Below are 23,939 nucleotides of genomic sequence, written 5' to 3'. Positions count from 1 at the left end.
TAATAACAAAATTGTTTCCAGCTCTATCTTCTCCTAAAAGGAAATGTAAGGAAATCTTGTTGGCTGGTTTGTTTATAATGGATCCAGTCTTACTGAGCTACATGGTTTACACATAAGTATTAACTTTTCCCTCCTTTCCCCGCTTAGTAGGAAAAACCTAAATGAAGGCAACTTATAAAAGGCAAGCATTGCAAAGAGAAGGAAAATGCATCGTAATTTGAATTGAGGAAATAGCTGTTGATCTAGCCTTACTCTTTAGCTGCATAAAAAGTTTTGCACTATTTTTTTGTACACAGTAGTTGATGTAGTGAAATGGGAGACTTGCTGGAGTTGACTGTAAAATGGCAGAAGAAGAATCTGCAGATGGCTTCACGCGAGCAAAGAGTGGGTTCACAAGCGTTGGTTGCTTCATGGCAATAGGAAAGTTATAATAGATTCCTTTTAGGTAGTAAAGAATAATTTGGACTAACTTGTTACAGTTATGGAATGTGCAGACTCACTTAGATGGATGAAAAGCATTCTTTCTTTCAGTACTCCTGGTCTTTTTGTTAGTCCTCAAACTCGCCTTGCAATACATTCTCCAGGATGAAGTGAGTGTGTGGCAAGTGCTTATGGCTCCAGGCCTGTTGGTGTTACAAAGAAGCTTTTGGACAACACATGTAGATATGTGGTTTAACTCTTACGCTGTCCTGTGTGGAGCCGGGAGTTAGAGTCAGTGATCCTTGTGGGTTCCTTCCAACTCAGGATATTCTGTTTGCTATTTTGCTTTTTGTGAGATTGATTAATCAGAATCTCTCTCATTATTTTTTACAGAGCAAATTCGGTTAAAGAATATAAGAAATGTATATGGAAGATGCTTGTGGTATCGCTTGCGACTGTTAAAACCACAGCAAAACATAATTCCCACTGTAAAGTAAGTATATTTCACTTGCATGACTTCCATTAAAACAATTCCTACATCCTACTTTTATAAAGCTATTTTTCTTAATCAAAGCAGCTGGAATTATTTGCATTGTAGTTGTTTTTGTGTCATAGAAGAGACATTTGCAATTTACTATATTTGCATAGTACCTAATCATTTTTATCTAGTAGGGCTTGAAATCAAAATGAATGCTTTATCCTTTATAAAATACATGTTAAATGAAACCAGTGAACCTCAGCACTAATAAATATGTAAACAATGCATTTATTTGTTCAAAAAATGCTCTTCCCTCACAGAAATTAGTGGTGCTAGGGATATCTTTTGATTTAGATATTTGATGTGTAACTACATATATTCAAATATACAATAGTAATAATTCGTATGTTCAAAGCTGAAGACTCTGTATCCTTCAGTTTCTTGTTTCTTACTCCTGCTCTCAATATTTTACCTTGTAATGCATTTTTTGCCTTTAAAAAACAAGAAAACATTTGCCTTTGTCTAGGATAAGATTAAGGTCATTCTTTGGAAATATGAAATGTTACTGTATGCCTGTTGAGGACAGACAGTTAAAGAATGTGAAGTGGCTTTGATAGGGGCTTGCCTGTTTGTTTGTTTGTTTAAAAAAAAAAAAAAGTTGGAAGTCAGGTCAGCTGTCTTTATCTGTGCCAAAGGTGGAGTTATAACTGATACTTGATACCTGCTTTAAAGCACTTTAATATTTCTTGCTGTTTGAATATTGTCTTGTAGACTGATATTTGTAGAGTTACACTAGACCTAATGCATTTGTACATGTTAAAAATTTTTTCTTCCAAACAGGAAAATAATCCTCCTTGCTGGATGGGCATTATTTTTGTTTCTTGCATACAAAGTTTCCAAAACAGACCGAGAGTATCAAGAATATAATCCTTATGAGGTTCTACATTTGGATCCTGTAAGTAATAGCATCTTTCAGTAGTGTGTACTACTGTAATTGTATGTTTTGTGTCTAGATGTCAAATTTTAGACTTTTTTTTAAACAGAAGTTAACTCCAATGAATGCATCTAATGGTTTTGTTCTTTTTTTTGGCATCTGAAAATTGCTGCTGTTCGTTGTAAAGTCCATCATTAGATACTCTGTATATCTGTACTAATGTATAACTTTTGCATCTAACAAATTCAACATTCAAATGACTTCCTTAATGCGATGAGGTGGATTTTTTCAATAATTTTGAGGCTTACTTTGGTGTTACTTTTCTCCCTTTTTACAGTAAGAAAAATTCTGCTGTGTATGCCCTGTAGAAAATCCTCTCAATAGCCATTTTCAGCGATGCCGCTGCATAAGCCATATAAACAAAATGCTGATTCATTTGACTTAGTCTGTTATATAGTGATATTTCTCTTGTAAATGGAAGAGTTTGCTGAAGGGTATTAGTGATGTGCATTTTGAAGTAGTAAAGGTTACCTTGAGTCTCAGTTGCATCTGTGAATGGAGCATCGAAAACCATAAATTCTACATAGTAATACAAGTCAATTAGTTTATTAAACTGAAAAAATGTAGTGTTGCTATAGAAAGCAGATGTGCAGTGCTTTCTTTATATTGAATGTCTGATTAAAAATGAATATAAGAAGTTATATGTCTGGAGGAGACGAATAGACCTGCCGGGCATGTATTAAACTCTGTCTTAACGGCAATACCTCAAGCAAATTTTCTACTGATGGTAATTATTTCCTACTCTTTTGAGTATCCATAGAGTCATCTTTTCAGTTCTGAAGCCTGACACGTTACACTCTCCAGTCTAAGGAAACGCACTCCGAATACAGCTCAGCACAAGAATAAGGAAGAACTTTGAATGTACCCCCGTTTTGATTAAACTTGATGTGTATTGTTAGTGTGGGAGAGCTTAATATGAATATGAACATTTACAAATACAGCTCTTGCAAGTAATGACATGGCTTGTCAGCATAAGGATAGGCATCGCTGGTACTGCTTTCTGTGCTAAGAAAGCCATTGTAGCAGATGTGTAGACCTCAGCCTATTTCTTGCTAGACAGGTAGAACAAGACTTGTCTGTCAAGTGCGGAGGCAAGTTATTTAAATTCAGCCTCTGCTCAGTTCCTCTGTGAATTGACTGATTGCTGACTTACCTTTTCTACTGACACACGGGAACAAGATAAATTTTTTGCTATTGAATAGTATTTGTTGGAACTGTACAGTTTAAATGTTCATATATCTGGGTTAACTTTGGTTAAACAAATCAGGCTAGGGAGTAGGTCATTAGTGTATTTTCTTTTGTTGTCTTTAGAAAATTTCTACAACCCAGAGGGAAAAAAGTGTAGGTACTGAATTCTAACTTGATGTTTATTAATGAAGGTTTGTGAGTACACTCAAGACACATGAAAATTACCCAGGTTGTAGTGAAGAATCCAATATGGGAACGCTCAGAGAACTGGTGCATAGAAAGAGCGTAAGGACAAGTTGAATTAAAACTGGAGATGTTCCATGGTGGATGAAGAGATGTGTGTGAAGATAAATAGTTGAAGTAGGGGTAGTAGAATCTAAGATTCTTTAGAATAATAGTGTTTGATGCTTGCGCTATCAGAGATGTCTGTTGTATTCCCCTAAAAAACTTCTGTACTGGACTTAGGTGAAAGCTAACAGCTGCCTTCCAGTACCATTGAAGTGTAACCTTTAGAGTTACGGCCAGCCCCCTTCATGAATGATACACCTGTTGAAGTGTTGTTAAGTAATGGAAATGTTGTTGCCATTAAAGAAAAAGGCAGGAAAAAGAAAAAAAAAACTTTCATTTTTTTTCAGAAAAATAATGGAAGGGTTGCAGATGCAAGCATTTGAAAGTTTTTATGCACAGTAATTCATTTTCTTTACGTTCACAGCAAGGCCAAGGTTATTTTTTAATCTTATGTTAGCATACAATGAGGCTTTTCCTCTAAAAGTGAACCACAACGTGAATGAAGTCCAGTTAATGTACAAGGACCTTATCTTATATATAATATCAACACAATAGCTCTTTTTGGAGCACATCATTTACAACTCACAGATACATGGGGCACTGGAATGGTTTTACTGGGTTTATTGAACAGGCAGAAAAGTGAAGCACAGTATTAATTATAGTTTTAAATTCTTCAAAGAAGACAGGCCCTTAAACTTTAATGTAGGCAGTTAATGTAGGAAAGCTCTGTGTTCCAGGCAGGGTGCTGGCTGACATGAACTATCCTAGGCTGTTACGCATTTATGTACGTCAGGCCTAGTCTCTATAGCCTAGCACTTGAAAACAAGGAGTAAGCAATTAATGATACATGGAAAGTTTATAATCAGTTTATCTGGCTTCACATGCTAACCTCTGGTAGAGGAGGAAAAAACACTGGGATTTCTTCTTATTTTTTATGTGCAGGATTCAAGTGAGCCATGGAAACCCACCTCTTCCTTTCCAATGGACTGATTTTTTTTGCACTTTCCAGCTTCTGTTACTCATCTGTCATTCTTTGTCTAGTCTTGAGGTGGTTGTTATTACCAGCTCTAATTTATTGTTGATTAAATTCATCCCAGGTGTTAAATAAGGCAGGCATGCTGTTAAAATATAGTGTTGGAAAATGATAGATACTTTATCTTTCTTTATGCAAAGTAACATAGTAAATGAAGCCTTAGGGTAGGTTGATTTCTGGCTTAAATGTATTAAAACTGTATTGTTATTTTGAAGTAACTTCTTATGTGTTTTTTATATACTTAATGTAAGCCTGTTAGACCACCAACTGTTGAAAAGCCCTATGGGTAATGGGTCTGTGAAACTTAGCAGATAACTTAGTAGAAAAAACTTTATTTGCACTTACGTTAGTCAAGGAAATCCAGAAAAGTTTTAATGAAGTTCACAGTCCAGCCTGAAAGTTGGTGCACATGGGTTTGGGCTGGTGGCATTTAACGACGTGCTGTAGTAGAATAAGGGTTGATCTTTTCCTCAAGTAATGTATTCTGTTTATTCAAGAAGTTTGAAATTATTTATGAATAGAATGATTCTGGGCAAAGGCATTCTGAAGTGGCAAGGCAATCCACTGTTCCTAGTGAATGGCAGATTTGTTTCTGCCTAAAAGCTGCAAGTGAACCTTCATGTTTTATCTATGAACTGTTTGCCTAAACAGTGGACTATTGCAAATGAGAATTCTTTGTGTTCTTCAATGTGTTCAGGAAAAGATGAGATTCCTCAAACTGGTGAGGAAACCTTACTTTTTTTTTCTATGAATGGACAAACAAGAAATCCAGAAGAAAATAATAGCCAATTATCTGAATGTCTTTTTGTTAGGCGGTAGCTTCTAACTCGGTTTAAAAGTAAATGGTTACTTTTGGCTGCTAGAAAAATGCTATAATCATGTTTCCATGAGATGCATATATAGTTTCATCATCATATGAAGAACATAATTCATATTAGAACATAAATCTTTAAACGTGAACGGCTCAAAAATATTGCATAATGTGCTTTAGTATACAGATCATAGAAGAATGGGTTTGATTTAAGGTATTAATAACACAAAACTTTCTCTTTTAAGGGAGCAAGTATATCAGAAATTAAGAAACAGTACCGCGCACTATCATTAAAATACCATCCAGATAAAGGAGGAGATGAAGTTATGTTCATGAGGATTGCTAAGGCTTATGCAGCGTAAGTTTCTTTTTTGCCTTTGAATAAAATTGGTATCTTGGGAGGTTAAACCTGTAAGGTAATAACTGGACTGATCCAAGCAGCCAGGGAAAGTGTTTCGATATGTAATGAAAAAAAAAAAAAACAACAAAATAAATCAATGTGTGACTCAGTTCAGTGCATGCCTGTTGTGTGTACAAGTTAGGAGGGATAATTTAATTGTTAGCAACTGTCAGAATACCGTAAGGTGTTAGTTCTTTGTATTTAACTTTCATGTCAGCTGGGAAAAGTGCTTCCAGTGTGACACATACTAAGTCTTGAAAAAGAACAAGATGTGTTGCAGTGTTTAAGCAACAAACCCTGTTATGCTTCAGAATGGCCATCACGTAGAGAATAAAGGTACTGTTCATTTCACCTGGTGGTAAAGCCAGAGTAACAAACAATATTCTAATCCTGTTCCCATCTGGCAGCAGAGGTGTTTTTCTGGTTCTGATTTAGTTTTCTGTTGGCTTGCAGACTTGATTTTTGACTCAGTGACTGTTTCATGTTATCTATGTAGTTCTTAAAAGAACATTCAAGGATTCAGCTTTTCCTCCACTGTATTTTTTTTCACTCATACCTGTGTTTGTAGCTTGTTTTTTTGGATCTGAGTGAAGATGTGTAATATTAGATTTCGGCATAAAAGAAATCCCCCTTTTCTGATTTTCTCCAAAATAAAAATGTGGATTTTTATAATACTATTTGTACACTGAATCTTGTACAACTTTATATTCTTCTCTACTCTAAATAATCATCCAAGGATCTAGCAAATTGTAGAATTCTGCTTTAAAGTCAGTTGCCTATGTGGTTGACCTTACTGATTGAGTGTATTGTATGAGATGAGAAGTTCGATACTGAGATGATTTGAGTTTGATAATGAGATGAGAAGGAAAGCCAACACCGTGCTCACTTTGAGCAGTTTTGAAATTCTTTCTGCTTACAAATAACTGCATTATTGAGATGCTTCTGTAGAGTATTGCTTTATAAACTCATGAAAAATCTCACCACTGTTTTGCAAACTAGCAATCAAATGTTAGGTGAGTGCAGTCTCATACTTAATATACTTGTGCAACAGCTATGACAGAGGCAAATCTGAGAGAATGACAGTGGAGTTCCTTAGCTGTGCTGTCTGGAAAGAATATAAAGCTACATATTCAGTAAGTCTGTTTGTTAACAAGTGTGAGACTTAGAAATGATTAGGAGACTTCTGACTGATTCTCCAGATTTCTTCTGTGGCAAAGTCTTCTGTATGTGTGGTGTTGAATGTGTGGTGTTGTGTGATGTCATGTATCCTAAAGCAGAAGGTTCCTACTTCCTTGTAGTAGTAGGGATTCTTCTTGAGATTGCCTGTTGCCAACAAAATGTCATCATGGAACAGGTACAGAAACTGTAAGATTTAGGAGGTAGTATCTCATTTTTCTCTCTTCTTAGATATGGAACTAAGTAGTTCCAAATGAAGAAAATCAAACAAAAAAAAATCCCCACAACTGTACTATCAAATGTTAAGTCTAGAATAACAGAATATAAGCTTCTAGAGAGAAATTCTGACTTATCAATTCATCTTGTGTATTTACCTTCTTCCACCCAAAAGATAGCATCTTCAACCTTCGTTGTCTTTCAAAGTTTGCTGTACTGTAACCTGGTGTTGAAAGGTGATTTTTGTTGATGGATTGAGCAGTCAGTCTCACAAAAGGGAGATGTCATTGTCTGATTTCTTGTAAGAGTGCATCCTTTTGTTTCTAAGTTCTTTTGCTGTCAGATTGATAAAAAGGATTTTCCTGTGTATCATGAAGGAATACAGCAGAATTGTTCTTATCAGATTTTATATAAATAATAGAATTTTTTAGTCTCTGAACGATAGTATAAATGCCATATTTTAAAGTTTCTGTATGTTAATTATTTTGACAAAATTCCTTTATTTCTGTATTAACTTAATATTTCTTCTTGAAATTAGCCTAACTGATGAAGAATCACGGAAAAATTGGGAAGAATTTGGTAATCCAGATGGACCACAAGGTAATAATTATGAATGACGGAAGTCCTGTATTTTCTGAGGATTAAGATGTCTGGTCATTTGAGAAGCTCTCAGATCTTATTTTATGTAAAATATTTTTTCTTTGATTTGAAGATACCTAATAATTCTTTGCATGTAAAACTGGCTGTGGTGTGTGGATGAGAGAAATGGAAAGTCAGGGAGGAGTTTGCTTTTAAATTTCTTATTTTTTATCAAAGGGAAAAAAAAGCTATGTTACTAATGACCCAGCTTCAGTAAGTACCTAGAGAGGATTACCAGTGTTAAAAGGAGTTTTAAATGGAAAATAGTCAATTAGTCTTCAGAAACTTGTCAGTTTAAAATATTTTTTGGTATTTATAATCAGGTAATATATGTAAAAATAAACTGCTAGGCATAATGATACACGTCCTCACATCCATTGCTTCAAAGTGTGTGTTTAAGTAAATACTGTATATACATCTGCCTTCCATTTGCTGGAAGCTGTACTGTTTGGAGGAAGCTCTATGCCACTGTCATCGTGAGGAGTCCTGGTGATTATCCCTATGCTGGTCGATTGTTCCTGGGTGGGTAGCTATATGGGAATGATGTCTGGTGATATACATGATGATGGTATCCTTAAAATTTTAGCTTAAGTGATACAAACTAAAACAATTTAAGATTGAAAGTTACATTTTTTCCTTCCTGTTTGCAATCCCATCAGTCACTTGTATAACATCTTTGTAACAGTTGTTTGTGTACTAGTTGTGAGGGAAATTATTACATCTCCCTAGCTGCCTCTAATACTTGTTACAAACAAAAAGGAAACCTGCAGCCTGATAAGACGGACCTGTGACCTCCATAGATCTCTGGCTGTTGGTGCTATGTAGTTTGAGGGACTAAGGTATGCTACGTATCTTCATGGAATGAGTTAAGGGTAGCTTGGAAGTCGAAAATAGACTTTAACTTGAATTGATCTGCAGCTGTGACTTCAAAACAAGATTTGGCCAAAAGCAGATGAGAGTTTGAAAATGAGAAGATTCTTGCATGGTTTGCTCAGAGAGCTTTCACAAACGTGAGGGCCTCTGGATTCCTGAAGGGCAAAGTGAAGTGGTTTTGTAGGGCAGCAGTTCATATTGTTGACTTGCAAGCCTTCTGCTCTTCTGAAACCTTTACGGTCTGTGGTGGAATGAGAGTTCTCTGCTTTTTTAGATCTTGCTTTGTTGCTTGATCTGAATGGTTGGAAGAAGCCTGAGTGAAATTCTCCTTCTCCTGTTCTCTGCTCTGTAACCTTGTTCCTGCAGTGTGAAGAGAATTCTCATTTAGTGAAATTAATCTTTTCATTTAGACACCTGTAATGTAAAGATCTGTATCCAGGTCATGTGCTGTAGTTTTTAGTTCTGCATAGCCCAAGAATGGTGACAGACCCTCTTACAGGTACATTCTGGGATGGGATGAAGCACATCTTACATGCTTAAAATTAGATGAGGTACATCCCACCCTCTGTGCCCAGCACAGGGAAACATCAGCAAGCAATATTCATTCCTTATCCAACTGAATCAGCATGGAGGTTAGAGGCAGGCAAACAAGATTTCCTCATCTTGCTTCTTTACTAAGTAAAATACTAAATGTGCAAAAGAGAGTATTTAAAAGCACATGAATGGATCTGGAGAATAAAAATACATGCTTTTAGGAATGTCAGGCAGTTTTGGTAAACTATTTTCTCTTGGTATTTGCTAGTCTTTCATCCTGATGAGCATGGGCAAAGAGATTCTTCAATGAGAAGAGAGCTTTGTATTGAGCTACTTCTGCCCTTGGAATAGCTTGGAACTACAGTCCTAAAGATCAAAAGCATTATGAGAAACTGGAGTTGATATCACCAATAAAAGACACATTACGGATTTTTAGAAGAATCTATTAAAAATGTAATGATTACAGGTAGAAAAATGTCTCCAGACTCTCTTCTTCAACCAGAGCATTTCCTGTAACATAATGCAGTAAATTCACTTTGATGTTCTGTTGGACTATTAAGCTTGAGGTCAGGTGTCTAACTTGAATTTTGACAAATAGTAGTTTCTAACGTAAGAACTACATAGAGGTTATGTTAGACTTGTGCATAGCAACTGGTTGTCTGAATTGCTAACTGTCAGAACCTGTTGGAAACAGTAATTTCTAAGTACATAGGGAATCCTAGTCCGTCCTAGTTTAAGGTAATGCTCCTCATTGGTCCTTACCAGTACAGAGGAAAAGATTTTTTTTATATAGTAGATGGTGGACCTTGGAGCAGGCCTGTAAATCTTTAAAGTTTTTTTCTCAGAACCTCTAGTGTTGCATGTCTGAAGGCAATCTATTTAATATTAATTCTGTATTCAGTTCTGTGCACTGTAGACGTTAGGGAATCATGGCTTGTATTTTCTCCAGCCGAACTCCTTTTGAATTTACAAGTGTTGCATTCACTTTCTTACCAATCACACAGGAATGTGAAGCTCTGTAAGGCAAACCTCATAAATCTTTCCACCTGCGAAGTCTTCTCTCCTTTTTGATTATATTAATAAATCTTGCGTGTCTATTTCACTGCAGTCTGTTAAGCTGAAATCTTAGGTATTTCAGATGTTGCATTTAAGTCTTGTCATTTCATTGCATACTTGAGTGTGTTTCTAGTTTGTTTTTTGATTAGCTAAATTTGTTAGAATTTTACTGATTGGAGTGCTATACATGAGGTGTGGGTTTTTTTTGTTAGACTTAATGTGACTTTAAAAAAAAAAAACTGCTTAATATTTTACAGCATATTTCTTTTCTCTCATCCTACAGCTACAAGCTTTGGTATAGCTTTGCCAGCTTGGATTGTGGATCAGAAAAATTCGATTTTGGTGAGTCATCTCACTTAGGTTGAGATTTTAAGATGAACATTTAAGTCTTCACCTTAAAACATGTGCCTATGCTTAATACTTCATGTTTAAGTCAAAGCACATGGTTAATAATACTGACACTCTGGTCCAAATGCACCTCTGAAGCAAGTTCCAGGAGTCAAAAGTAATAGAATATCTTTCTACTCTCGAAGGCTATATTTATGTGCTTGGAAGTATTTCATTGTAGTGATAATGAAGTGGTACTGTGCTGCTGTGAAGCATGTGTTTGCTGTAGCAAGAAAGCATATAGAACTGTTTCTGTTCGCTGGATGTATGTAGTCCCATGTGGTTTACTAGAGATGCTGTAATCACACAGTGCCTAAATAAATGCTGTTTGCATTACATTTGTTGCTGTAAGGTACTTAGCTTACCTGCTTGCTTCTTGTGCAGTAATCTCCTCCGTCCACTGAATCACAATTAGCTGCCAATTCTTCAATAATTATAGAGACCCACCCAAGACAATGCATGGATGATTCAAAAGATTACTTACACTGAACAAATACACTTTATTTAAACTGTATTCAACTGATTGTATTGCTTGTAAGTTCTTCAGAAATAATGACAAGTACTGTGCAATAAGCTCGTATTAATTTGTAGTAGATTTGTGATAATACTGCTTGATCATATTTTAGAAAAAATATTAAATGAGAGCAGTATTAAGTAACTGAAGTACCTAATACAGTACGTTTCATAATTTTTTCCAGGTTTTGCTTGTATACGGATTAGCATTTATGGTTATTCTTCCAGTTGTTGTGGTAAGTATTATCTAATTAGTATTCTACCCGCTGTAAACAAAGCTTTCTCAGACTCTAAATGAATTGCTCATTCTTTCCTTTCATGGAGAGGGAGAGCTTTTATTTTTTTAACGTGGATGTTCTCCTTTTTTATGGAAAAAGTGTAGTTGCATTACACTTTCCAAAAAACACAGTGCTGTGTTAGAGAGAGGGCTGTTAGGAAAATACTAGATAGCACAAGAGTTGGAGATTCAATCAGGTAATTTGTCTTACACCTTCTGTCATGTGTCACATGAAAATTAATACCGTGTGGTGAACTTGAGAGTATATTCAGTAGTTGTTCAGTAGTGTTACTGTAGTTATTCGGTAGTGTTACTGTTGAGCCAAGACAGATGTCTTTAGCTGTGGGTACTAGAACGATTGCTGCTTGTGGAATAAGTTGTTTTGTTTTGTTTCTCTTGACTGTCTTTGTTTTCATAATTTTAATTTTTACTGATCTTCTATACACAATGAAATGTCTGCTCTTGAGATTTCTTTGTGTGAGGAATCAATTGCAAGACGAGTGATATTTCAGGGCTCCAGTTTGCCCTCCAGTACTGCTTTTGAACAATGTCCCTTATCCAGTGATTGTGTATAGTCGGGGTATGGCTTGAAGACAGACTCAGAAAATTAATTCTCATAAACCTTCATGCTCTTGGGAAAACGACTTTCATTTGAGAAAGTCTCCTGGGATCTTGACAACTGCTTATGTCTCTGTGTACTGAGAACCAGCCAGGCATTATCACTTCTCATAGGGAGCCTTTCTGCCTAACTGAAGGTCTAGCATAACAAATTCCTGGTGCATTGATTTCAACAACGAGTTGAGTAACAAGTGTAAAATTCAGAGTAAGATGTCTACCTACGCTTCCTTCTTTCTCTTTGTGTTTCAGTTGGTGCATGTTGATTTTTTTGTACATGTGTACTTTTAGTGATTTTTATACCAGGTTCATCATAGCTCAAGTGAAAGTAAACATCCTTTCTGTTGTTATGAAGAAATGTCCTAAGTGGGGGGGGTGCAGAATCTGCCTCTTTTTGCCCCTATATCAAATGTAGACTTATGCATTGAAACTTGTCATTGTAAATTTCTTTTATAGTCAGTGAAGAGGAATAGTTATTTTTATGGAGCAAGTTATTGTATCATTTAATTCTAAGCTAGGCATATGAGATAATTCATACCTTTGATGGGTCTGTTTCTTTTCTGTTAAACAATAAAGAAGCCTAAGTTAACAACAGTGTAGTCATCCAGTATCTGAGATAGACATCTAAAATTAAGTAAGTCTAGTTCCATCCTTTGAATCCAGATGTAGAAAAGGGAAAATACTGATGCACAGTTCTTTGTAGACTTCCATTAACCTAAATAATGTTCTGTATATGTACATGAGGCAAGAGAAACTAATATGTGTCTGCAAAAGTAGGTAGGGCAGCCTCTTTCATTTAGATTTGGACTGGCTGTAGTTGCACTTTTTCTTTTCCAGTACCTATACTTAGTTTGACAAAAAGTCTGAGAGCTATGGAAATATAATATACATTTTTCCACAGAAGAACTTAAAAAAAAAAAAAAAGGGGGGGGGGGCTATTCTTCTGTGCCAGGGTTCATCTATTTATGGAAGAATCAAACTTAATTTAAAACAAAGAATCAAACCTAATTTAAAACAAACTAATTCTTCTTGTGGGGAGCCAGTCCTAGAACATTTTCCAAATAATTAAGTAAATTGCAGAGTTCTTGCTGTGCTAGCAGAATTTACACAATTGCCTATTAAATTAATAATAGCATCCATCATTTGTTACTTCATTGCTTGCTGCGTTTCACTCATGATAAACTTTGTAAGAGATGGTGATTTATCTTGAATGTTTTTCCTAAGCTAGTGAGCTTGGTTTACAAGGGCGATTTTAGCAAGCAGACTGCAGTTTAAGAAAGGTGGCGTGATAGGTTATAAAATTATAGAGTACAATCACTGTACAGTGAGTTCCATAATTTGAAGTCTCTGTTGTAATGCTAATAAGGGAATTGTTGGAGTGTTTCTGAAGGTTTGGAAAAATTCTTCAGTCAGCATGAAGGAATAAGGCTTAATTCTGAAAATTTCCAGCAAGGACACTTGGTCACCTTTAGATTCCTCTAGTGGAAGATACGCCTGCCTGTGGCAAGGGAATTGGAAGTAAATGATCTTTAAAGGTCCCTGCCAACCCCAACTATTCTATGATTCTAAATTTTCTAAAAAACCATTTTCTAATTAGGAGACTTAAGGTAAATTTGGTGGTGGGGGGGAGGGGAACAAAAAAAACATGTAGTTAAAGAAATCTTTTGTTTTGGTCTTGGCTTGGACTTGGTCAGTCTAAACTGAGTTTCATTTGGATGCTGTGTTACATGGTAAGGAGTTACCGCTTTCTATGTAAGGGGTGACTCCAGTGGATTCACTGTTTAGTGGATTCACTAAAACAACACCATAAATAAACAAAACAGTGCGTGCATGCGTGCAAGCTTGTGCTGGGAGAGGGTAGATTCTTATGGCAAAAAAGCATCTCAATTTTTAGCATCACGTTCTCTCAGACGAATATATTGATGTGTGTTTAAGATTACTGTTGGCAAAGATATTTTTGTTCTTTCTGAAATTCATTTGATTTCGACATAAGTCAGTTGGGGTAAGTAGTTTTTTATGACGTACGGTTTACCTAGTTACAATGAACAAATACGAGGTGATCTTGCATCGGTGTTTTGATACTGATACCATTGTGCTGATGTCATGTTGTTCTTACTAAACATTTCAGGGTTCCTGGTGGTACCGATCGATACGATATAGTGGAGACCAGATTCTCATTCGGACAACTCAAATATATACATATTTTGTCTATAAAACACGGAACATGGACATGAAACGTAAGTGAAAAGTATCTGGACATGCTGATTTGTTGATGTTAAAATGTTTTTGCTTTATAAGCTTTTGTTATGTTAAAGTATTGTTTCTGATGCTGTAAGAATGGTTTTAAAAAACTTCATTTTGTTGCAGGTGAAGAGTACTCTATAAGAAAACTTATTGGGGGAGGGAGTTGCATAGATCTTTATCTGTCATCTATACATTTTAAAAAAAAAAATTGTATATAGGGAAAACAGATGCTGACCTGCCTAAAGCCTTGAAGTTTCTTTGTGGCCATTAGAAATGCAACCTTTATCTGCATGTTTTCTTCTGTTCCTGTAACAAAATAAGTGTCTTGAATTTTGTAAGGGTTGTCATAAGGCTTTTATATTACCAAAGAATTTCTAGTTCTCTGTTCTTTGTGGTGATATACCTAAATTTCTGCTTAATAGTTTTGCTCCCTATCAATTTCTTGTTGTTTTGTTACTTGTTTATAGTTGTTGATATACTTATTTTTCTTGTCTGCTCACACTTAAGCAAACAAAACCAAACTTCTTCTAGAGAAATATGTAGATGCATTACATTGGGCCTTATCTTGGTCTACAGTATCCTCAAGTTCAGGAATTAAATCCTTCAGTTAGGAGGTTGGCATGGGCCTGAAGAATTAGCATGATATTAGTTCTAGATTGGATTTTACTGCATCTCATGCTCAGAGTGACTGAAAAGCAGAATAAACAAACAATAAAAATGAAAAAGGTGTCGTAAAAAATCACCTCTTACTCCTTTAAATTGCACTGTTGTTCAGTTATAGATTTGCTGAAAGGTTACTGGAAGCATCCATTCTTGATGCATCCTTTCCTCTTGAACAGAAAGGCTTCATAGTTAAAGAAGTCTATGAGATACGAGTACAGAAATACACTAGCATTCTAGTCACAGCAAAAACAGGTTTACGTGTGTGGGATTAGTTCAGGTTAGTTTGTTCTCATACTCTCATGCTTTTACCTTTCTCCTCCTCCAGACAGCTGAGTGTGAAAGGATGAAAGGGAGACTAGGTGAGATTTCTTAGAAGTTTAGAGAGATCATTGCAGACCTGTTCTCTTCTTTCTCCAAGCTTGCTGTCAATAATTGGGCTCAACATGAAATAACCTCACGTTTGAGGCTTTCATTCTCTCTCCTACAGATCAGTAAAAAGTTACCCCGAAGTTTAAGTGGCCTTATTTAAGGATTTACCATTTTCAGGAAGTCCTAGGTTCAGAGGCAGGTCAGTTTTTGTTTTTTTTTTTCCCCACTGAGGCCTGTTGTACAGTCTGCATGAAACATGAGGCACAACTGAGATAGCTTAGACAAATCACACAGTGATCAGGTGAGGCCTTTGCTTGGTTGTGAATTTCACACTGGTGAGGTACCAGACCCAAAACTTGGGGCTTAAGCCTGGGATAATGTAATCAAACTAGGGAAATGGTGAGACAGATCTGCATGATGTGGCTTATTTTTTTAATACATATATATATGACATATATATATGCGCAAACGTGTGTGTGCATGTAAAAATATCTAGATTTCAAGACAAATGAGTTCTTAAGACTTTTTGCCTTAGGATCTGTAATTATGAAGCTTAAATAATAGGAAAGTCTGAAACTCGTTGTTATGTCATGCTCAGGAAGTAAACAGATAATTGAGAACAGAAATGGAAATTGGTGCTCAGGGAACTTAATTGTTGGTAGGTGGAATTCGCTGAGCACTGCAGGCAGGCAGAGTAACTTTGACTTGCTCAGAAAAGAACTTGCTCAAAATACAAGAATGAAGCTTGAGTAACTATAGCTGAAAAAGTTACTTTAACTGGAAGAAATGATGGGGTGAGTTTTCTTGTTTCCTGTAGCAGAGAGGTCTGACACATTCATGAGCAGAAAGCTGGCTAAAACATCCCAGGTGTTAGATTTTTAATCTTAGATGACAAAAGAGATTTCAAGGTAGTATGGATTTTCCTAATCACATTTTCTGCTAGCAAAAGAGCTGTCTATCTTCATGGGATTTGTTTGCAGGGGTACTTATTGAACTGCTCTTCTAATCATTAAAAGAAAAAAAAATGGTGAATTTTTAATGTCAACTGAACAGAAAATTGAGTTGAAATTTTCTCTCCCATCTCTCCTACAATGCACACATTGAGGGGCAGCCTCAGGCATATGAATTCTGAGGTGAATGGTTTTGTGAGCATGCAGTAGTAGTCAAACTGCTGTGTGGTGACGTCTGCCAGTCCCAAAGAAACCAAGCTATGGTTTTGTGAAGACATTTAGAGTGTTTAATGCCATCCAAAATGGAATCTTGAGCTATTTCAATTATCTTGTGCGAAGCATCATGTTCACAGTAGCTTTGCACTGTAGCAATAGTAACTCATCCCATAGAGAATATGAACACACATGGTTACTGGGGGAAGAGTGGAGGTAAGTTTTGTGGCTGAGATTTCTGAAGAAATCATTCGGTGGCATAGGATATTGATGACTGTTTGTATGTCTCCCATTATCTTTGCAGGGCTTATCATGGTTTTGGCAGGGGCATCTGAATTTGATCCTCAGTACAATAAAGATGCTACAAGCAGACCGGCAGACAACATTCAGATACCACAGGTTAGTTATATTGAGAGGTGTTTCATAAATAACTGACCCCTTCAAGGGAGGAGGGTGATGGTGTTCCTGGTTGACCAGCTGACAGAATTTAATTTCTCAGTGCATTAATTTTGTTGAGATTGCAACTATGTCTTTTCAGAAACAGGAATTAAAACCTAGAATTAGAATTAAAAGGTAGATTTAGAATTAAATATATATAGATAGATAGATAAACAGCATTAACTGGTTATAATACTTACTTGAAATAGAATCTGTTTAGTATAAAAACTTGGATTGCTTTTTTGGGAGAGGGTTGAACTAAATAGGGAACTAAAGTATTGGCCCTTGTAAATTTTGTGCGTCAGTGTTAGGCAATTGCTGTTTGATAAAGCTTCTTAGATATAAGCAGTTGTATCAGTAGCAAAGATCTGGTTAAATATGTTAATATTGAAATAAGATTGTCTTGCTTGAGTTAATAATATCTTTAACTATTATAAAGACTCCTTCATGAATTTCAGGTCTCCTCTGGTTGCCTATTTTCATTCTGTCTTTCCAACAGAGATACAGTAATATATACTGCAACAAATAATTATTGCTAGCAGAGTTTTAGGAAGACTTATTTATCAGAAACTAATGTTTTGGTTTAAAGCACCATGTACAACATGCTCTACACTAAAAATATTGAGTTAACAAAATGAGGGGGAGTAGTCCCACCGATTTAAACTTCGCCTGCATGCAATTGGATTTTCAAGTCATAAGCATGTTTTCATGTCCTAAACATTAAGATAGACTAAGGTATCTCCTTCCTTAATTGTCTTAATCTCTTACAAATTCTTCATCTTCTTGTAGGCTTTGGGAAAGACCTAGAACTATGATTAGGTGGCTTTCTTTCTGCAGGCATTGTGCTCGGAGCATGTGACTGGGAAAGAGCACCTTGATCATCAGGTCTTCTGTGCTGTTGTAAGCATTGGCATTGTGCAAGCCCTTTACGTTTAGCCATTTTTCATTTAAAAGGCAGTCAAGCCTCCTGTTCCAGAACTTGCTGTTCTAGTGGTTAGGAATCTTGTTTGTGACCAATTTATATCTGTGGTTTTTGTCATCATTATTCTTGATTTTTTTTTTCTTGCTCTGTATACCCTTAATGCATGTATAGACAGAAGCATTAACCCATGTGTTTTCTTTTTGCCTTCATTTTGCTAAACTAAGAAAGCTGCTATCTTTTCTCTTTCCTAAAAGGCTCTTCACTTCCCTCGTCCTGCTACATGCTAAATGAGTTACTGTTCACTGTTTTTATATTTTTAAATTTGACATTATTTTTTACTTTGGCCAGAACTGTCCATAATATTCCATTGTTAAGTCTCAGCATTGTATTAGTAGCATTCCCTTTATTTCTGCAGGAAGTAACTGTAAGTGTACTGTTGCCCACAACTGTTTCATATGGGTGACTTAATGTAATCTTGAAGCCTCAATTCTTGTTGTTATGCAAGTGTGTGGTGGCTTTACCCTGCTGGGCAGCTGAACTCCCCCTTAGCTGCTCTCGTACTCCCCCTTCTCAAAGGAAGAGGGGGAGAAAATACGATGGAAAGGGCTCAAGGGTTGAGATGAAAAGAGGGTCTGCAGGGCTGGTTCTCACTCCTCTTTCCCAGCTGCTGTTGCGCAGCAATTTCTTCTGTTTCTTCAGTTTGCTCCCCTAGAGTCCCAACCACCATTGCTCCCTGGCTCGGCTCTGGCCAGCAGCAGGTCCCTTTTGAAGCCAGCTGGAGCTGGCTCTGATGTAACGTGGCAGCTCCTGGGCTCTGTTCACAGAGGCCACCCCTACAGCCCCCCTGCTACCAAACCCTTGACACACAAACCCATTACAAAGTGTGACCTTGTGTTTTATACTATTGGATCTTCCATTTCTAAAGCTCCAGTCATCAGTTTCATCTGTTTGTTTTTTAGTATATGACAATACAAGTCCCTGAAGCATAAATACAGGAAGGTATTGCTAGTGTTTTTTGTTAATGCATCTTGCTTTTTGTGCCATGATCATTGTTCACATTTTTATTTCACCTTTCTATCATAAACCCAATACTGATAATTTTTATAAAAGATTTCTTATCAGAGCTTTATTCTTCTTGGTTTGGTGTTACACCATGACTTGTTTATTAGGAGCTTTTTATTAAAAGATCTTTTTTTCAAGTGTAGGGAAAGACTGGTCCAAAGTTAGTGTATCCTGCTTGTTGATATCCTACCTTCTGTTTGTGGACAGATTTTTGGAACTTCAGTCCCTCCTTAGGTGACTTGTTGACCTAAAAAGTGAAGCTTCTGGGTTGTGTCTTGATTCTTATAAACGATGAAGTTCAGTTAATCAGGTTTTCAGCCTCTCTTTCTAGGGTCTTCAACAAACTCAGGTGAGAGACCTGTTTGAACTGTGCATCTTGGTCTGGTCAAGATCAAGTTAGGTCACCCAGAATGAAGAATGCCATGCCTTTTCCAAGTTGGTGCTGTTTATAAAAACTTAAAATACTTGATCGTCAGCCTACCAGAGAATTTAGGCTTAAAAACCACGTTCTTGTGATATTTGAGTCTGTATCTGAGGAAGCTGGCTTGATCTTAGGTGAAAAGTCAAGGTGATGCTGTTGCTAGTGCATATTGTGTATAGTATAAATACCTTAGCAATATGGCTGAATCTGGTAAACCTTGGCAATAATGACAGATTCTTCAGATATTTAGCTATCAATATAAACTTAATCAAAGCTCATTCAATGCAAGTTTCTTGTGTGCAAATCTTCCCTTCCCCTCCTTCCACAGGTGAAAAAACACAGTGAAAGATACCTCTTGACTTGGTGGAGCTGTATTAAAAATAAAATGACCATGTTCATCTCTACAGAACGTTCCAGGGAAAAGTTACTTAAAGACTTGCATAAATGAATTTAACCTTTTTCTCTTTTAAAAACTGTTGTCCTCACATTTGTTTCTCTTCGGAGCCAAAATAGCCATTTGTGTTTAATTATTTTATTTTAGCTAATCAGAGAAATTGGTGGCATAAATTTAAAGAAGAATGAGCCTCCACTTACCTGCCCTTACAGCCTGAAAGCCAGAGTTCTGTTGTTGACTCATCTTGCAAGGATGAAAGTCCCTGAGAGTCTTGAAGAAGGTAATGACTTTTCTTCCTAATCAGACATTGTTGAAACAGAGCAACAAATTGCATGCTACAGTACTCATAATTTTTATCCATTAAAGAGTTGCATTGGATCTCTGTTCAATAATCTCTACACAGAACACTTAGCTTTTCAATTTGAATGACTCTTTAAAAACACTTACTTAGCATTTTATTGTTCTCTTGATAGCCCTGTAATACTAGTATTGTAGTTGTTGATGCTTTTTGCCTGCAAATGTAACTTCAGAGTGTTTTTTCTTTGTAATACACTTCACACATGTAACTTCTTAGTCTATTTCCTTCTCAGAGCAAAGAAATCTAAGATGAGCATAATATTGCTCTCTAACTTTTCCATTCATGTTTTTTGACTTCCACCCTAACTCTGTGTGAAGCAAGGGAGATTAAATTAGAACTTCAAAATATCCGTTACATACGAGCTTCAGCTACATATTTTGCAATTCTTCATAATTGTAAATGTTCAGGCAGAAATGTTTCGAAATGCGGTTCTTAAGTTTCATCCATGAAACTCATGGCTTCTTAGGCTGACCAGTGAACTTAGTGTTCCATATTTTAAAATTTCCTTAAAAAAGAAAAGGCTTTGGTTTACTTTTTTTGAAAGCAACTGGAAAATCAGATGATTTTAAATCTCTGCTAAAAATCCTTCCTTTCCTTGTTATTGAGTTATTGTTTGTACTTACATAGATGTTTATAACTAGATAATACTTTACAAATTGTATTTTTTTCTCCCACGTTCATACTTCACTTAAATCCCTCTGTTAAAAACCTGTGATTACCTAAAGAATAACACTGTGTTAGTAAGAGTGATAAATTGTTTGGACATCCTGTATTAGATTGATTTAATAAGTACTTTGAAGTGAAAGCTGTTTGTCTTGTGTACAAAACTTTTATTCCCTCTTAGCACTTTCTCTTTCCTGTTTTGTTAGGGAATCCTATAGACAGATGCTTCAGTGAGAAAGAAGTGGTAGTTTCAATAATACAGGAATGAATAGAAATGAAGGCTATACCATTAAATGACCAGTTCACGTAAATTATTCCCTTTTTTTTCCTAATAGGATGCAGTATAATTGCAGTAAGTTTTGTCTTGCAGATCAGCAGTTTATCCTGAAAAAGAGTCCGGCACTACTTCAAGAAATGATTAATGTGATCTGCCAACTAATAATAATGGCTCGAAGCCGTGAAGGTAAGGAAAGAAACAGTATAGTTAAAACGGGTAAATATCATTCTCCATTGCAATACTTCAAAAAGAGTCTGTGGTTCTTGAGGAAAATTTAATCTGTGATATTTAGAAATGCTTAAATGCGCTTTCACTCTTTTTACTGTAGTGAGAGAGTTCTCCGCTTTCAGGATTGAAATGCTGCTACTGCCAAGTCCTACTCTGAAATCTTGAGAATCTGTGTTCAGCTTTTAATTTTTGCTATTAAAATTTTCTCTTAAAATGCTTTGAAAAACATTTTCTTAAAGATCTGGTCCATTTTTGACAGCATAGCACTTAATATAAGATAAATTGAACCTTGTGTTCATCCATCTTTTAATTGCACTCTTTTCTAGCTCTTCCCCTACTGTTATGAGCGTCACTTGTTTCAGCTCATTTCTTTGCTATCATTTCTGTTGTGTGTATTGTTCAAATTTCTCCATTTCTGGTACCAGTGTTGTTTAGCCTGCTGTGTATGTTTTTTTCCTGATTTTGTAATGGCAGGTAGTTAGCTGTAATTGCTGTAAAAAAAAAAAAATAATTTATTTGAAATGTAATACTTGAGCTTTTTCATTTTTATTATAAAAAGGGTTTAAGCTTAAGAGGGTTGTTTGTGGAGTAAAGACTTGGGTCTTATTCCTTTATCACAACAAATATAAGCAGGGCATACTTATGCCAAACTGGTGACTATTATGGTAGCTGTCAAATAATACTCATTGGCTGGTTTTCACTAGACCCAAACCCCTTTAACAAGCGTTATAGCCTCCTAACGAATAGTTTTGGGGAAGATCTTCCTCAGCCCTATTGCATGTGGTGCTGGAAATAGTGCTCCATAATCTGGTAAAATGAGAGAGAGAGGAGACAAATAGATAAAGCTGTTGCATGCTGTTTGACTATCCTATTTGAGAAATAAGCAACAAAGAAGTTAATGTGTATTTCACTTTTAACCCCTATCTTTACCAGTCTCTGAGACTGCTGGGGAGCAAACTTGAAACCTAGGAAGAAACAACAGATGCATTTTTCATTGTATAAGTTATTGTAGCATTATATTTAGTAATGAGTCATATTAGGAGCTCAGCTGTATGTAGATAGATACTGGGTATGTTTTTGTGAGTGTTCTCTGGACTAGCACCACAACCATACTGTAAAGGAATCTCAAATACGTATTTAACATGGGGAAACCAATGCTTTCAAGCTCTATTTGTTTAATAGTTTAATAATGTATTTCATAAAAAGCTAAGTAGCTGTTTTCGAAATATTTTTTCGAAGTTTTGCTAGCTCAGCCAGGCTGAGTCAACATATTCTAGCTAATTAGAAAACTCACTTGTATGAAAACATTTTTCTCCTTATAAGCCCTTGCGTGTGCCAAATAGAAGTATTTATTCTTTTGCTATTTAGTTGCTTAGCAAATTTAAAATGTTGGCTCTATTTTTAATGACAGCACACATGTACAGTTTTACTCCCTGCTGACTTTCTCATTGGGAACAAACTGGAAATTGAAAAGCTGTTGTTGTTTATTTTCTTAAGATATGAGTAATATAAAAGATACTGCAGTTTTTGAAAGACTCTTTTTTTCGTTTAAGTCTGTATTTGTCATCTTAGTGTAATATAAAGTACCTTAAAACTTAAACGATGGAAGTTTCTGGTTTCAGTTCTAATTTTCAAATTAGTGGCATGGTACATCAAATTAATTATCATGTTCTCTAATTAGCAATAGGTGTCCAGCAGTCCTGATATTTGAAAATAGAGGTGAAAGCATGGGGTTAATATTATCTGAAGAAACATTTTGTGGATGAATCATATTTTGTGAAAGCTAAATTGATGCCTGGGTGAGGAGTTTTGTTTTGCACTATGTTCATTTGTCTTTTAAATATCCTGAAATAATACTAATAATAATGTAGCAGTAGTATTAAAATCTGTGCTTTCAAAAATTCTGTAAGCATTTATGCATACTTCTTTGTAATCAAGTCTTGAAGAAAAGCACCTTGAAAATTAATCTTCAGAAACTTGACAGTTTCCTAGTTAACTTTTAAAATGTCCATACAGCATTCATCTCAATCCCATGTCAGCTGTTCTTGAAGGAGATGCAAGAAAGAATGACAGATACTAAGGACAGCACATCATGGAGGGAGATTTATGAAGTTCCCCTGACAGGGACAAGCGTCCTTCCTCTGTGGATCGCAAAAGTAGTGCTGCAGACTGTACTACTACTGTGTATCCTCATGAAAGCCATGGACACTAGCTTTCTTAGCAAGCCCTATTAGAAATAATCCATCATAAAAGAATGAATGTAGGTCTTAATTTTTAACAGAGCTGTCATTCTTTGCAAATAAGTTTGAGTTTATTATTTGTTATTTGCAAATAACAGTTTGAATTTTCTTTCATAAAAACAAAATGGATGTTATTTTCATTTCAGTCCAGTCAGAGTTTTATTCACTGCTGTGATTTTTCCAGCCTGGTGAAAAAATGTGGCAGTTGTGAATTACCTTCAGATAAAATGTCTTGTATGCTCTTGCCAAATTTCTGCATAGCCCGTGAGACTTTATTTTGCATTCTGCTCCCTGAAAATATGCCTTGCTCTGTGGCATCCCTTGTTTGCATCCATTGTTTTGTGGTGGCAACTGGTAGTTTAGGCCCACTGATTATCAGCTATCTTGATGGCTTCCTTGAGATCATCCTTTAAGCGGAAAGCTGCCCTGTCAATGCGGTGTTTGTTGTCAAAAACATACAATATGCTCTAGAAACTGTATGCAGGAAGGTTTAAGCATCAGCTGAGCTGTCCGCTCAGAGTAGGTTTCATAATTCAGACTGGGAGACGCAGTATGACTGAGAGGTTGTGGTTTGACCCATTCCCTCACAAGCAGCTGTT

The 23,939-nt window shown here is 36.0% G+C and overlaps 1 protein-coding gene across 1 annotated transcript in view; it reads left to right on the top strand.

The window, feature by feature from the left end:
- Positions 1-23,939, top strand: part of SEC63 (SEC63 homolog, protein translocation regulator) — a 58,507-nt gene that overhangs the window by 16,876 nt on the left and 17,692 nt on the right. The window contains exons 2-11 of the mRNA XM_040551827.1: positions 814-913; positions 1,739-1,853; positions 5,458-5,570; positions 7,543-7,604; positions 10,390-10,448; positions 11,192-11,242; positions 14,027-14,135; positions 16,642-16,736; positions 19,722-19,854; positions 20,966-21,058. Coding sequence (XP_040407761.1) covers positions 814-913; positions 1,739-1,853; positions 5,458-5,570; positions 7,543-7,604; positions 10,390-10,448; positions 11,192-11,242; positions 14,027-14,135; positions 16,642-16,736; positions 19,722-19,854; positions 20,966-21,058 — 930 coding nt within the window. The remainder of the gene's footprint in view (positions 1-813; positions 914-1,738; positions 1,854-5,457; positions 5,571-7,542; positions 7,605-10,389; positions 10,449-11,191; positions 11,243-14,026; positions 14,136-16,641; positions 16,737-19,721; positions 19,855-20,965; positions 21,059-23,939) is intronic.

This window comes from Cygnus olor, chromosome 3 (assembly GCF_009769625.2).
Source record: "Cygnus olor isolate bCygOlo1 chromosome 3, bCygOlo1.pri.v2, whole genome shotgun sequence".
NCBI lineage: Eukaryota > Metazoa > Chordata > Aves > Anseriformes > Anatidae > Cygnus > Cygnus olor.
Note: the sequence above shows the minus strand (reverse complement) of the source record. Positions and strands in the feature narration are given on the sequence as shown.